Consider the following 15,329-nt stretch of genomic DNA (forward strand, 5'->3'; position numbering starts at 1 on the left):
GAAACAGACACACTCATCCACTGCTGATGAAAGTTTAACAGGTATATTCCCCATGGAAGGCAGTTTACAATCGATCTCAAAAGCACACTGCCCTTCCCATCACCCAGCATCCTGCCAATCCCTGTTCTGCTGCTCTAGACCCACTCTCTACCCTGCTGCACCCTGCTCTGTGCTCCAGGCCAACCACCTAGACCAGCGGTCCCCAACCTTTTTGGTATTAGGGGTCAATTTCATGGAAGACAATTTTTCCACAGACAGAGCAGGAAGATGACTTGGGGGTGACTCAAATGCATTACATTTATTGTGCACTTTATTTCTATTCTTATTACATTGTAATATATAACGAAATAATTATACAACTCACCATAATATAGAATCTGTGGGAGCCCTGAACTTGTTTTCCTGTAACTAGACAGTCCCATCTGGGGGTGATGGGAGACAGTGACAGATCATAAGGCATTAGATTCTAATAAGGAGCACAAAACCTAGATCCCTCAAATGTGCAGTTCACCATAGGGTTTACGCTTCTCTGAGAATCTAATGCCTCCACTGATCTGACAGAAGGCGGAGCTCAGGCAGTAATGCGAGGGATGGGGTGGGGCTGTAAGTACAGATGAAGCTTTGCTCGCTCACCTGCCCGCCACTCACCTCCTGCTGTGCAGCCTGGTTCCGAACAGGGTTGGGGACCCCTGACCTAGAGGGCATCAGCATCCACAGGTTCCTTGGCTCCTGGATTCTCACTGGGTTCAGTGGAAGGCTTGACAGGGGACTGGAGCAAGGGAGGCAAGCGGGAGGTGGCCTTTATTCCCCTGGTTCTTCCTGCTGGTCTCCATCGCGTGGCTTTGTCTCTCTGCGGAAGGTTCTGATAGTCGCCTCCCTCTCTCTTCCGCTCCAAACCTCGGTGTAGCAGTGATTCCTGTGACTGGTAGTCCTGGGTACTTTATGATTTCTTGTTTCCTGACTGCCTGCTCACAGCTTTGGAAATAGTCCCTTTATTAAACTCTCCTCAAATTCCCTTGTTTGGGCCAGGCGCGGTGGCTTGTGCCTGTAATCCCAGCACTTTGGGAGGTCAAGGCGGGTGGACCACTTGAAGTAGGAGTTCAAGACCAGCCTGGCCAACATGGTAAAACCTTGTCTCTACTAAAAACACAACAGAAAAAACAAATTAGCTGGGAGGGTGGCACACACCTATAATCCCAGCTACGTGGGAGGCTGAGGCAGGAGAATCACTTGAACCCAGGAGGCAGAGGTTGCAGTGAGCCAAAATTGCACTGCCGTGCTCCAGTCTGGGTGACAGAGTGAGACTCTATCTCAGGAAAAAAAAAAAAAGAAAAGAAAAGAAAAAGAAAGAGAAAGAAAGAAAGAAAAAGTCCCTAGTTTGACCATGCCAAGATTAAGAGTTAAATCATCTTAACCTTAGAGACTCCCAGGATCCATCCATCAGTATCCTTCCAGGACCCTAACTGGTACACCCGAGAATCCCATTTTGGAGAATTTATCCTCAGATATACTTGTGTATACAGATAATTCTGTGCATACATGCTTATGCACTGCAGCAAAAGATTAGAAACATCCCAATGTCCAGCAAAAGGGGCCTGGTCAAATCAACGGTGATAATCTACACAGAGGAGTGTTTTGAAGCTGTAATAAACAGTGAAGAAGCTCGATGGACTCACAGAAAAGGTCTCCAGAATATATTAAGTGAAGAAAACAAGGTGCAAAGCTGTGTATATAATGAGGTGACCGTTCAGTCATAAAAGGAAAATAAGAATAAATGTATTTTCAAAAACAGACACTGGAAGGATACATAAGTAACTTGAAAACTCGTCACCTTCAGGGGTATGGCGGGCAATGGGATGAACACGTACATTAGTATACAAAGTACACGCAGTGCTTTTCCTGGCTTCAATTTTTTAACCCATGCAAACATTTGCTCAAAAAATTAAATCAGGCCGGGTGCAGTGGCTCACGCCTGTAATCCCAGCACTTTGGGAGGCCGAGGCAGGCGGATCACTTGAGGTCAGGAATTCGAGACCAGCCTGGCCAACATAGCAAAACCCCGTCTCTACTAAAAACAGAAAAATGAGCCCGGCTTGGTGGTGCGTGCAGGTCTATAGTCCCAGCTACTCAGGAGGCTGAGGCAGGACAATCGCTTGAACCTGGGAGGGGAAGTTGCAGTGATCTGAGATCGTGCCATCGCACTCCAGCCTAAGCGACAGAGTGAGACTCCATTCCAAAAAAAAAAAATTTTTTTTTGAATTACTCCAAAAGCAGAAAGAAAAGCACCGAGGCAAGAGTTCGGCAGAAAGCATATTTGCTGTCCAGGAAAAAGAAAAAGGGCAGGTATCATCTTAACCTTAGAGACTCATGAAATCTGATTCGTTGTTTTAGCAAGGTATCTTGGTGATGACTTTTTTCATTGGTAGAGTAGATGGGGCAATCCTGTGGTTGGTGAGGCCTGGTGACCCTTTGAAATCTGGTTTGGATTCCACATCCAGTTTCTTATTGGTCAGTCCCCAAAGCTCTAAGTGCGTTTGTGAAATTAGGATGTTCAGTGAGATAGACGGGGATTGCATGCTCTAGAAACAAACTTTAAGTAAAAAAGGAGTCACAGGGATGTCCAGTTAAGGCCTGAAATTTAGCAGGAGATGGGCTGTGGATCGAAGCATGTTTGGTAGCAAACTATGTGTTCAATGCTGAGAATAAAATTTCCCGTTCTTGGGAAGACATGATAACAGAGGCTGATCTATCTGTGAGTTTTCTGAATTCTGCAAATTTGGTGCCAACAGCATAGTGAGTGATGACCAGGCCGAGCCCAGGCCAGTGCAAAGGAGCAGCAGTGAAGATCCAGAGAGACAGAGTTCTGTCCTGGAAGCAGCATTCTCCTGGTCACTAAGAGGCACAGTAGCCTTCCACCCTCTCCTCTGCCCCGGGCCTTAGCCTGGTCGTGGAGACCTATCCTCCTCTTCTAGAAAGAGGGAGTGAGGAAGGAGGCAGGTCAGTGCGGTCTTGCTTCTTACCAGGCAGTCAATTACCACAAGGGTGGCGGGAGACACAGCTGCCATGACAACTTGTAGGACCTGAAAGCACAGACACGTGGAGGACTAGAGTCCTTTTGGATGAAGGAGTCAGATGTTCGTCTATACCACAGGAGAGCAAGAAGAGAAGATGTTTTATCTTTGGTGTTCTGTGTATCCTTTTTCTGACGTGGTTCCTTCTGCTTGCTTCTCATGGTGTTTTCCCTGGCATGGCTGAAGATGCTTTTTAGAATGGTGATGGGGCCACCCTACTGCAGGTTAAAGTAGGCGCCTGCCAAGGTGACAAACAGAGACTCTGGAGACTAGATTCCTGGCTCTGCCACAGCATTGCTGAGGTCTTTAACACACCACACACATCACCTAGCCTCTCTAATTTGCAGTTTCCTTCTCTGTAGAAGACAGAAAGACAGACAGATAGATGGAAGGAAGGGAGGGAGGAGAAAGGAGGGAACAAAGAAAGAAAAAGAAAATAAAAGCAAATGAAAGGGAGAAGTAAGGAAGGGAGGAAGAAAAAAGAGGGAAAAAGGGAGAGAAGGAAATAGGGAAGGAAAGAAGGATGAAAATATATGGAAAGAAAGGAAAAGAAAGAAAAGAGGGAGAAGAAAGGAAGGGAAAAAGGAAGCAAGAAAAAAAGAGAGGAAACAAGCAAGCAAGCGAAGGGGGTGGATGGGTGGATAACTGGAATGGATGACTTTTAAAAGCTTCCTTCTCTAAAAATTCTGGCTATCGTTAATGGCTAAGACAGTAAGAAAGAAGATGCCCGATTTAAAGCCTGGATGAAACCCAGAGGCAGAATTCTTGATGCAAGTCATTTTTTGGATCTCTGTCATTTGGTGAAACTGAAACACATACAGGTTCTTCGGGCTTGCAATTGCCAAGATATTCTACATCTAGTGGTAATAAAAATTAATGTTCAAATTAAAACAGTGAATAGGAAACTGGAAGTTCATGGGGAGAGCAAGTTGGCTGCAGGCAGAGTGGGGAGGTGAGGAGATCGACGTGGAATGGGCTGGTTTGCTGAGTCAGCCCCACAGTGGTGCTTCTGATAAGATTTTTTGGGATGGGGATCCTGTATGGACACAGATTCTAAAGCACCAAAAATGTAAATGGTCACTTTTTAAATGAGTACAAATGGTCCATAAATGTTTTCGAGAATCAAAAGAATTGAAAGAATACAAAAGGTACCATCCTGTAAAATAAACATGCAGATATTTTGTACTATTTATTCCAGAGAGAAGGTTATTATATGTTTCAGAGATAAGATTCAGGTAAAGGAAGACGTGACAACTCGTAGGACCAGAAAGCACAGATTGGTAGAGGCCTACAGGTCCTTTCAGATGAAGGAGCCAGATGTTCATCTATACCACAGGAGAGTGGAAAGATGTTTTGTCTTTAGTGTTCTGTGTATCCTTTTTCTGATGTGGTTCCTTCTGCGTGTTTCTCAGGGTATCTTCCCTGGCATGGCTGAAGATGCTCTTTAAAATGGTGGTGAGGCCACACTACTGCAAGCTCTTCATTTGGAAACCAAATGGCTCCCTCATGCTTTCAGGCTGAGAGAACTCATGAGTCAGGTGCATGGGCTATTGGGAGCCAGAGGCCCTGATAAATTATGTTGTCCTGCCTCATTGAGTAGATGAAGGGACTAGCTCAAGGTCATGCTGTCAAAAGTAGGGCCACTCTAAATCCAAATATTAATACAAACTGCCAGTGCAAGTCAGAGGAAGAGAGACTTCTCATTTTGCCACTCTTTGAACTCATTAACTGAACAGCATGGTACAAAATGAGCACCCTATTTTGTAGATGATTTAAATAAATGGTAAAGACTAGGGACATCTAGCATAGTGACCGTGACCCATCAAAAGTGAGGCTCTAATAACTTTCTGATCATGTTCATCCTTTATAGAAGTCAGGGAACTCAAGGACAGAATATTGTGCAGCATGTGATTTAATCATAGTATGCTTTATGTGTGTTACATTTAGTTGAATTTTATTGTCCTTTTGTTCAAATTGTGGTTCTTTCATTTTAAATAATTAATAAGAATTATTTTTTTAAATGCTATCTTTTTTTAAACTTCTAGTTTAGGTTCAGGGGTACACATACAGGTTTGTTATGTAGGTAAATTTGTGTCGCGGAGGTTTGGTGTACAGATTATTTCATCGCCCGGGTGATGAGCATAGCACCCGACAGGTACTTTCTGCTCCTTACCCTTTTTCCGCCCTCTACCACCCAGATGGCCCACTGTCTGTTGTCCCCTTCTTTGTGACCATGTGTTCTCAAGGTTTAGCTCCCACTTACTAGTGAGAGCATGTGGTAATAACAGTTTTTTAAATCCATTTCAATCAAGAACAGGAAATAAATATTCCAGATTCTCAGAAACATTTAAAATGTAAGTTTTAGAAATCTCCAAAAGGGACTTGGGTTAGGAAAAGCTATGATGTGCAGCTGCTTCACATTTGTCACATCAATTAGAAATAGACCTGAGATCAGTTCCACCATGACTCCTAACAATAGGATAGGTTTGTTAAAAAACAACCCCCAATGGGCCAGGCACGGTGGCTCACACCTGCAATCCCAGCACTTTGGGAGGTGGAGGCAGGCAGACTGGTGGATCACGAGGTCAGGAGATCGAGACCATCCTGGCTAACACTTTGAAACCCTGTCTCTATTAAAAATACAAAAAAATTAGCCGGGCGTGGTGGCGGGCACCTGAAGTCCCAGCTACTCGGGAGGCTGAGGCAGGAGAATGGCATGAACCCAAGAAACGGAGCTTGTAGTGAGCCAAGATCGTGCCACTAGACTCCAGCCTGGGTGACAGAGCGAGACTCTGTCTCAAAAAAAAAAAAAAAAAAAAACACAACCCTAATGGTCGGGTGCAGTGGCTCACGCCTATAATGCCAGCACTTTGGGAGGCTAAGGAGGGCAGATCACAAGGTCAGGAGTTCAAGACCGGACTGGCCAACATAGTGAAACCCCATCTCTGCTAAAAATACAAAAATTAGCCAGGCGTGGTGGCACACACCTGTAATCCCAGCTACTTGGGAGGCTGAGACAGAAGAAATGCTTGAACCCGGGAGGCAGAAGTTACAGTGAGCTGAGATCACACCACTGCACTCAAGCTTGGGCAACAGAGTGAGACTCTGTCTCAAAAAAAAAAAAAAAAAAAAAACCCAAATCACATAAATCTATTTATGGATAAATGATGTCCAACCAAGGGCTAGGTCTTATATAGGCCCAGTTTCTAGAGGATCTGCTTCTTGACATTGAGAACTCTATTTACCCAACAACTGTTATAAAATCATGCATGTATGCAATTATGCATAAAATTATCTATTGTTTTTTAAAAGGGGTGCAAGCTGTGTCATGGTTCTTGGGTTGAAGAGTAGTTTAAACAAGTCCTTTGGTTTAGGTTGCACACAACAAGGCTTTACAAGATCTAATCTTTTCTAAACCTGTTATGCTCTTCGGTTCAGCAGAGATTCCTAATTGTAGCTATTAGTTCCCCTTTTTTGTGGTCCGTTCTGTCAATGGACTATTGAGTGTTCAGTAAATTAAGCCCAACCAGCAGCCAACACATCAAGACAGACGTTAAATCATAGCTTGGCCGCCCTTATTCCTTACTGGTATCTGTGAAATGGCTTTTAAGCAGGCACAGGATTTAACATGATGCACATTTGTGTCACTCTCAAATTTCCATCCTGTACAATCAGGTATGTGAGGGCTTTTTTTCTAGGCAACAGGTGTGTTCTTGGAATAAAGTTCAGCCCCCACTTCTGGCTGATGTGAGAGGCAACAGCTGCAAGCTTAATGCCAATGACACATGGTTCCATAAGCCAGAGAAAAAATAAACAGCATGTTCAAAGTATTAAAGTCATGGGCAGATGGACTATAGCTGCCTGTACTTTTCTTTGTGTTGTAGAGCTGGAGTCTAAACTTTCAGATGACAAGTGTTTCTTTCTTTCTCTCTTTCTTGCTTGTCTTTCTTCCTTCCCTCTTTTATTCTTTTCCTTCCTTTCCTCTATTTTTTAAAAACTAGTGAGAATATAACATGTCCTTAAGCATTACATATTCATTATTGAGACTATTCCTTCATCTGAGTCATCCTGTTTACAGCCTGATGAATGACGAGATGAAAAACTTAATATTAATCAAGCTACACTTTATATCTCACTTTGTTCTAAAAAGAACTTAAAGGGACTGTTTACTGTGCAATTTGAAGACAGCACGCAAATCTTACTTTTTAAAAAAATGCAAAGTTAAATACACTTATTTATAGGCCTCATTATTCTCCTATAAAAAACTTCTATCTAGAATTTTTGAGATAGTCCTAATGAGTTATAATGTACTGTGTACCTCAGAAGCCTAATGTTGACATTAATTAATAGTACCCATAATGATACAATGATTACTGTGATAGTGTTGAAGAGAGAAAATGTTCATCAATCGCTCAAGCATCTTTTTCAGTGTATTACAGATAATATTCTTTTGTGTATGCTAGCGTTCAGGAGTTATCATGTCTCAGAATATAAGAGGCTCAGCCATTCTCTTGCTGCATACAAGGTTTCTTGTAAACGAAAACACTGAGGAAAAGAACAGACTAGAGTAGTAACTATAGAGCTGTGGGATACATTCGATGCGGATGCTTCTTAGTGCCCGGGTTTTTCCAGAACTCACATATATCAAGGCTTGTCTCTTTCACCAAGGGGTCTACTTCAACAGAAATGGAGAAGTATCTTTGTTTTTCTCAGATGTGGCAAACAAATACATTGCAATGTGATGAGATAAGCACCTATTTAATCTTGGAGCCTCTGGCATAACCGGAGTCACCGAATCCCCTGGGAGACTGGTGTTGTGTGTTGCATATGATGTCTAATTGGGAGGGGAGCAAAGAGAGAATCCCTTTATACTTTTTTTAAAGCCCCAAACCACAACTTTATTGAAGAATCAGATTTTCTGTGAATCTATACTGAAAATGGTTTTGCCAGGATTGTGCTGTTGCTGAGAAATCTATAGGTAGGTGGATTTGGAATTCAATCCTTAGTGAGAAACAAAGGTCAAAGAAAAAGAAGAATCCAGTGATAAATGTCTTTTTATGTTTTTAATTGGTTTGGCTATCACATTAGATTTTCACTAAATGCATGCAAACAATGAGTAACCCCGGAGATGATGCTAATATGTTTTAAAATATGAAAAGTGTCTAAAACTGGCAGGCTAGCTTAGGTAGCTTTAAAGTTCTCTTCCAATCCAGAGATTATCAAACTCTGTGTTTTTGCTTTTCCTCAGGTTGTACTTTGTTCAAAATTAGAGTAAGATACACATAACATAAAATTTACCATCTTAACCATTGTCAGTGTATAGCTCAGTAGTGTTAAGTATATTCATATTATTGTACAATCTCCAGAACTTTTTAATCTTGGAAAACTGAAACTCTGCACTCATTGAACAATTTCCTATTCTCTGCTCCCTCCAGCCTCTGGCAAACACCATTCTACTTTATCTCCACAAATTTGACCACCCCAGGTACTGCAAATAAGTGGAATTATACCGTATTTGTCTTTTTGTGTCTGGCTTATTTCACTTAGCATCATGTCCTCAAGGTTCATCCATATTACAACATATAACAGCATTTCCTTCCTTTTCAGGGCTGAATAATATTCCATTGTATGTACAGACCACATTTAGTGCATCTGTCAGTGCATACTGGAGTTGCTTCCACCTCGTGGCTATTGTGAATAACGCTGCTATGAACATGGGTGTCTCTTGGAGATGCTGCTTTTAAATTTGGGGGATATACATAGAAGTGAAATTGGTGGATCATATGGTAGTTCTTTTTTTTTTTTGAGGAGCCAACATTCTGTCTTCCACCGTGCCTGCACCATCTTACATTCCCACCAACAGTGCATAGAGGCTCCAGCTTCTCCCCATCCTAACCAGTACTTGTTAATTCCTGTTCTTTGGATAGTAGCCATCCCAATGGATGTGAGGTGATATCCTCAGGCCACATTTTAGAGAAAGAAGAGGGTGGCTGGCGACTGAGTCAGCTCAACCAGGGGAACTTTTTTAAAGCATAAATCAAATCACCCTGAGTCCTCTGCCTGGTGACCCCAGGTGGCTTCCCATCACAGTGGGAAGGAGAGCCAAGTCCCTCACTGTGACTAGAAGAGCATGTTGTACTCTGAGCCCTTCTTATCCCTCTCCCTTATCTTCTCCCAGACGTTCTGTTCTGCTGGGAACACACCAAGCTTGCTCTGAGCCTTTGCTCTTGCTGTTCCCTCTGCCTGGAACTCTCTTCCCCACATCTCTCCACAGCTCACTACCTCTGTGTATCAGATCTCTGCTCAGTGTCACCTCAGACACACCTTCCTATTTCAAGCAATATCCCTGCTTCCAGCACTCTACATCATGACCCTGCTTTCTTATTCTTTTCGTACTTAACACTACCTGAATTCGTTTATATATTTGTATATATCATCTGTTTCCCAGACTAAAGTGGAAGTTCTGTGAGAGCAGGATGTGGTCTATCTTGTTCATCCCCATGCTTCTAGCTTCCAGAACAGTACCGGGCAAGGCTCTATCCATAGGCATTGCAGGAACAATTAAATGAATAAATGGGCAAATGAATGTTTTAGCCACTATCTGCCTAGCCAGAGTAAAAAAAAACAAATAAATAAAGATCTCCTCAGGCTGTTTAGAGTTGTCAGAGGCTAGGCTGGTAAGTTTAAACTCTCCACTGAGAACAGAGGAGGAAAGTACTTACATGGGTCTCCACATCCCCAGCAAGGATCCTACTGTTCTTTAAAAACTCGGCCACCATACTGTTCATCAGCTTGTCAAAGGCTTCCACGGAGGGTGCCACACCTTGGGGAAAGGAGCATTTTGTTATTCCCTGGCAGTTGAATGAAAACCTGGGACTAGCCAGGGCTGTGGTTCACACCTGTAATCCCAGCACTTAGGGAGGCCGAGGCGGGCAGATCGCCTGAGGTCAGGAGTTCAAGACCAGCCTGGACAACATGGTGAAATCTGTCTCTATAAATATACAAAAAGTAGCTGGGTGGTGGTGGGCACCTGTAATCCCAACTACTCGGGAGGCTGAGGCAGGAGAATCGCTTGAACCTGGGAGGTGGAGGTGATCTCAGTGAGTTGAGATCGTGCCACTGCACTCCAGCCTGAGTGACAGAGCGAGACTCCGTCTCAAGAAAAAAAAAGAAAAGAAAACCTGGGACTGTCTTGCCATAGGCAATACGGAAGTTTAATATCATCAATGTCGTTCTCACTAATTCATTCGCTAAGTCATTCCTTCACTCAATCAACGTTTTTGTTTTTTGTTCCTTGAGACAGAGTCTCATGCTCTATCACCCAGGCTGTGCTGGAGTGCAGTGGCGTGATCTTGGCTCACTGCAACCTCCACCTCCTGGGTTCAAGTGATTCTCCAGTCTCAGCCTCCCAAGTAGCTGAAACCACAGAAGTGTGCCACCATGCCCGGCTAATTTTTGTATTTTTTGTAGAAACAGGGTCTCTCCATGTTGGTCAGGCTGGTTTCGAACTCCTGGACTCAAGGGATCAACCCACCTCCGAGGCCTCCCAAAGTGCTGGGATTACAGGTGTGAGCCACCATGCCTGGATCTCAGTGTTTATTAAACATTTCTCAACAGCTCAGGAAAACACTGTTTTCCTATTTTTCATCCTCCTGAGTAAAGACGCTACATAATTTCATTTCATTCCCTCAGACCCCAGGGAGGTAGGTAGCACCATCGCAATGTTACAGACGAGGAAATGGCTGCAAACACAGCACTTGACTCGGCCAGAGTTACAGACCAAACAAAAGGCAGATCCAAAACCTGAACCCAGCCGATTCATTCAAAGCCAGTGGCCCTTCCTCCACAGCCACCTGCTCAGGTGCTGTAATGACCAAGATTACCTAGGACAGTCAGAAGGTAATAATGAACTCTGGGCAAGGAGGAAAAGAAAGCTGATTTCACTCCTTTTCTTCCTTCTTCACCCCCAGGGGGTGGGGAGACAACCACAGTGGGAGTGAAACTGACTGCTGAGGCCATACCCGTTGGGTTCAGAGCTGCCAAATTACTGGCAAAGCTCAAGTGGCAACTGCCCAACAGGTGTGCTCTGCATTTCCTTCCCTGCCTTTTAATTAACAGAAAAAAAAATCTAAGTCCCTGATTTCACGTCCCTAATACTGAGAAATGCAATACTGAGAAACTATGAAAACTCTAACCAAAACCTAGGATTCCTTTCCTCATGTTGTACAAATACATCATCCATGCTCACAAAACTATTAGGTGAGTGTCTTTCTTTTTCTTTTTCCCAATTACCCATTTCCACTGGCCCAAAGGGTGATGGAAATGTTATTTACAGCTCTCTGCAGGTGTGTTCTAACTTCTGAGCAGGATGCTGAAGCTAGATGTTGAAGCTGAGTAAGTAATCTTAAAGTTCACAGCACAGTATGTAACAACTTCTGACACAAGCCCCAAGGCTCCTTATGGATCCCTTTGGAAACAGATAAACCTGTTTGTCGCTATGGAAGAGGCCCGAGGCGGGGCGCGGGGTGAAGGGAGGGGGAGGTGGGGTGCGGTCTCTGCTGAGTATTTAAAGTGGGAGAAAGTTTCAGAAATGTGTCAGAGTCCTCTACATAGCAGAAGGTACAATGATAAAAGGGAATATGTTCCAATTTCCTTTCATCGTTCAGCTCTGTTCACACCTCCTGCAGGCAGACCTGTCTTTCTCTCCAAACTGCATCCTTTGAGCATCCCTTAATCAAAGAATTTGGGGCCCTGAATAGTAAAGCATTGAGACCAAAGATTCTGGAGCATTAGGACTGCGTATAATTCATCTTCAATTTTCTTGCACCTAGCACGGTGTTTGTCACAGTGTAAAAACGCAAAAATATTTCAACTGCTGAGCTGAACTTACCCGATTGTCATCAGAGAAAAACAAAAAGCACTCACCTTCTAAAGCACATTGTAACACCAGTATCAAAATAGAGTGGTCCTTTGATCTATGCCTATTATGCATTTGTAAAGGATTATGTTCCTTCTAAAAGTTTCTTTTTTTCTGAGATGTAGTCTCGCTCTGTCGCCCAGGCTGGAGTGCAGTAGGGTGATCTCTGTTCACTGCAAGCTCTGCCTCCTGGGTTCACGCCATTCTCCTGTCTCAGCCTCCGGAGTAGCTGGGACTACAGGCACCTACCACCACACTCAGCTAATTTTTTGTACTTTTAGTAGAGACGGGATTTCACTGTGTTAGCCAGGATGGTCTTGATCTCCTGCCTGCCTCGGCCTCCAAAAGTGCTGGGATTACAGGCAGGAGCCATCCCTCCTGGCCAAAAGTTTCTTTTAAAGTAAAAAAAAAAAAATTAACTTTTGCTACAACATTGTCATAATGATGTTTACAAGTAAGGTAAAAGGTTGTTCTGCGGATTTGTCAAAAATAGAATTTAGAAAATTGTCAAAACTTACTAATTAAAAAGAAATGGAAATGGTGTTGTTTAGGATTAGTAAAATGTTTTAAGGATGGATATCATTAAGACAATTTATTAATTATCCTACTTCATTTCAAGTAGGATAGTAAATTGTGGGCTAAGTTGTTTTAGAAGAGCTTTGCTTTAATAACTGGTTTGGAATGATTTGTTATAAGAGAAAATATTTGTTTAAACACTTAAATAATTTAAATAATTTAATTACATACCCTCTAATTCTAAGCCTATTAATTTTCCTAGAAAAAAATCTTTTTTTTTACAAAGTACCAAGTTCAGTCTAGTACCTCTTTGAATAAGTGAGGTTCAAATTATTGAGTTTTTTTTTCTTTACTCAATAATACTAAATAATCTCCTGGTAGTTGGATTTTAACTTTGTTTTGCGTATTCACAAAACAAAGGCTTAACATTTGTGATCAATAGTTTAGAGAAATGTCTTTAATCACCTGATGCCAATAGTATAATGAAACAAAGTTACTGAAGAGAGGATGAAAATATTTTCTTACAAATAAGGTTTATTGAATCTCATATGCCAACTGTATACAGTTAACAAAAAGAGGCTTAAAATGAAATCATAGATGTGTCTCAGTTGGAGCGGAAAAAACTTACAGGCTCCTGGCAGCCTTCCTTAAAACAACACCCCCTTTCAATTCATTCAAAGCATTTTAATTTTCATTATGTTCAGGGGGGAAATAAACCAGCCAGCACATTTGTGCTCACACAGTAATTTTTGTCCCATGGTATGTAATACAGGCACGGGTCCAAATTCGCCTGAAACTCTAGAAGCACCAATGTAGGTCTTTCCTGGTGAAAGCTTTTTCTGAAGTCCCTTCTTCCCCACGGCTTTTCTCAGCCCAAAAAAACCTGACAGGATTCCATATGGGTCAGATAAGGAGGAAGAGCCCATGTGACAAGAACAGAGTTGCCATATTAAATGCAGATTGCCTGGTTCAATTTGAATTTCAGATAAGCAATGAATAAATGTTAGATGTAGGTGCATAACACGCAGTATAGCCCATGCAGTATTTGGGACATCTTTATAACCCCCCAAAAAGTGTTCTTTATCTGAAATTCAAATTTAATTGGTTGTCCTTTATTTGTTAAAAAAATTATTAAGTAAATTATTTGTAATTTTTCTTTGTCCCTTATTCAAGAAGGAATTGGAAAAATTATTGTAGATAACTTGGAGAGTTTGCCATATGTGGTACCCTTTTTGAGAAAGTAGCCAACTTTTTATTTTTGATGATATAATTAAAAAATGTTTTACAGTATGGTATTAGGATATAGTTTTAAAAGCGTATTTGGTTGGCCGGGTATGGTGGTTCACGCCTGTAATCCCAGCACTTTGAGAGGACGAGGCAGGAGGATCACGAAGTCAGGAGATCGAGACCATCCTGGCTAACATGGTAAAATCTCGTCTCTATTAAAAATACAAAAAATTAGCTGGGCGTGGTGGCAGGCGCCTGTAGTCCCAGCTACCCAGGAGACTAAGGTAGGAGAATCACTTGAATCCGGGAAGCGGAGGTTGTAGTGAGCCGAGATCATGCCACCGTACTCCAGCCTGGGCGACAGAGCGAGACTCCATCTCAAAAAAAAAAAAAAAAAAAAAAGCATCTTTGGTTAGGAATAGGCAAAGGTAAAACACTATGACGTAGTTATGTTACATCAAAGTCATATTTGTCTTCGCATAAGACTAGCTTCCTTCAAAACTTTAGTTCCTAAATTTAGTGATTTGTTCTCTTTAAAATGAAAATCTATAGAATGATAATTCCTTCCAATTTACATTCTAATTGAGAACATTCATTTCTTTTTTGATGATTATGTAGATAATATATTTAGTCATTGAGTGGCAGACAGCAGTATGAACACTAAACGAAAGATGAATATGCTCTTAAGAGGCACTGAGGCTGGGCACGGTGGCTCACACCTGTAATCCCAGCACTTTGGGAGGCCGAGGCGGGGAGATGGCTTGAGCCCAGGAGTTTGAGGTCACTGTGAGCTACGACTGCACCACTGCACTCCAGCCTGGGTGACAGAGCGAGACCCTGTCTCTAAAAGGCACAGATACCGATAACTTTTGTGGATTGTGGGTTGAAAGATGTTCTTCCTTTCTCTTTTTCAGGATTGCTTGCCTCTGGTTAATGTTATGGTCACATACAATGGAAGGAGTAGGGAAGCTGAAGGATAATAGAAATGTTCCTTGAGAGTGAAATGATGGAAACAAAATGAAGTGACCCACGAGAGGACCAGGAATGACAACAGTTTGTGACCCTACCTCCACTGACACCATTGACTTCCCCGCAGTCCCCAGGGGGCCTGTGGGACACTGCAGACAGCGACTCCAGGCGGCTGACAGCTCGTTCCAGTCTTTCCACTAGTCCCTGCATGTTGGCCATTCTAGAAAAGCACAGGCACAAACAGAGGCTGCATGAGCATCAGGGAGAACAAGCAAACCAACACCATCAGTCTCAACAACAGCAAGGAGGAAGACACAATCACTGGGGATGGCTTTATTTTTATTTTTGTAACCATGAAATTGTCTGTATTGTTGCTGTTTTTTAATTTCAGCAGTTTTGAGGGTGGGTACAAGTGGTTTTTGGTTACATGGGTAAGTTCTTTAGTGGTGATTTCCGAGGTTTGGGTGCACCCACCACCCGAGCAGTGTACACTGTACCCAATGTGTAGTATTTTATCCCTCATCCCCCTCCCATCCTTCCCCAGGTCCCCAAAGTCCATTATATCATTCTTATGCCTTTGCATCCTCATAGCTTAGCTCCCACTTATAAGTGAGGAACATAGGATATTT

The 15,329-nt window shown here is 42.6% G+C and overlaps 1 protein-coding gene across 5 annotated transcripts in view; it reads right to left on the reverse strand.

The window, feature by feature from the left end:
* The window catches only part of CAP2 (cyclase associated actin cytoskeleton regulatory protein 2), a 164,795-nt gene that overhangs the window by 120,753 nt on the left and 28,713 nt on the right, over window positions 1-15,329 (reverse strand). For 3 of the 5 annotated variants that reach the window (XM_023209801.2, XM_023209803.2, XM_023209800.2), the window contains exons 2-3: window positions 14,799-14,920; window positions 9,794-9,894 (exon numbers count right to left, since the gene is read on the reverse strand). In XM_023209801.2, the coding sequence (XP_023065569.1) occupies window positions 9,794-9,894; window positions 14,799-14,919 (222 nt within the window). In that variant the 5' untranslated portion in view covers window position 14,920. Of the gene's footprint in view, window positions 1-9,793; window positions 9,895-14,798; window positions 14,923-15,329 lie in introns of those variants that run through there. The other 2 variants (XM_031935683.1, XM_023209802.1) reach the window with 1 other exon arrangement.

This window comes from Piliocolobus tephrosceles, chromosome 5 (assembly GCF_002776525.5).
Source record: "Piliocolobus tephrosceles isolate RC106 chromosome 5, ASM277652v3, whole genome shotgun sequence".
NCBI lineage: Eukaryota > Metazoa > Chordata > Mammalia > Primates > Cercopithecidae > Piliocolobus > Piliocolobus tephrosceles.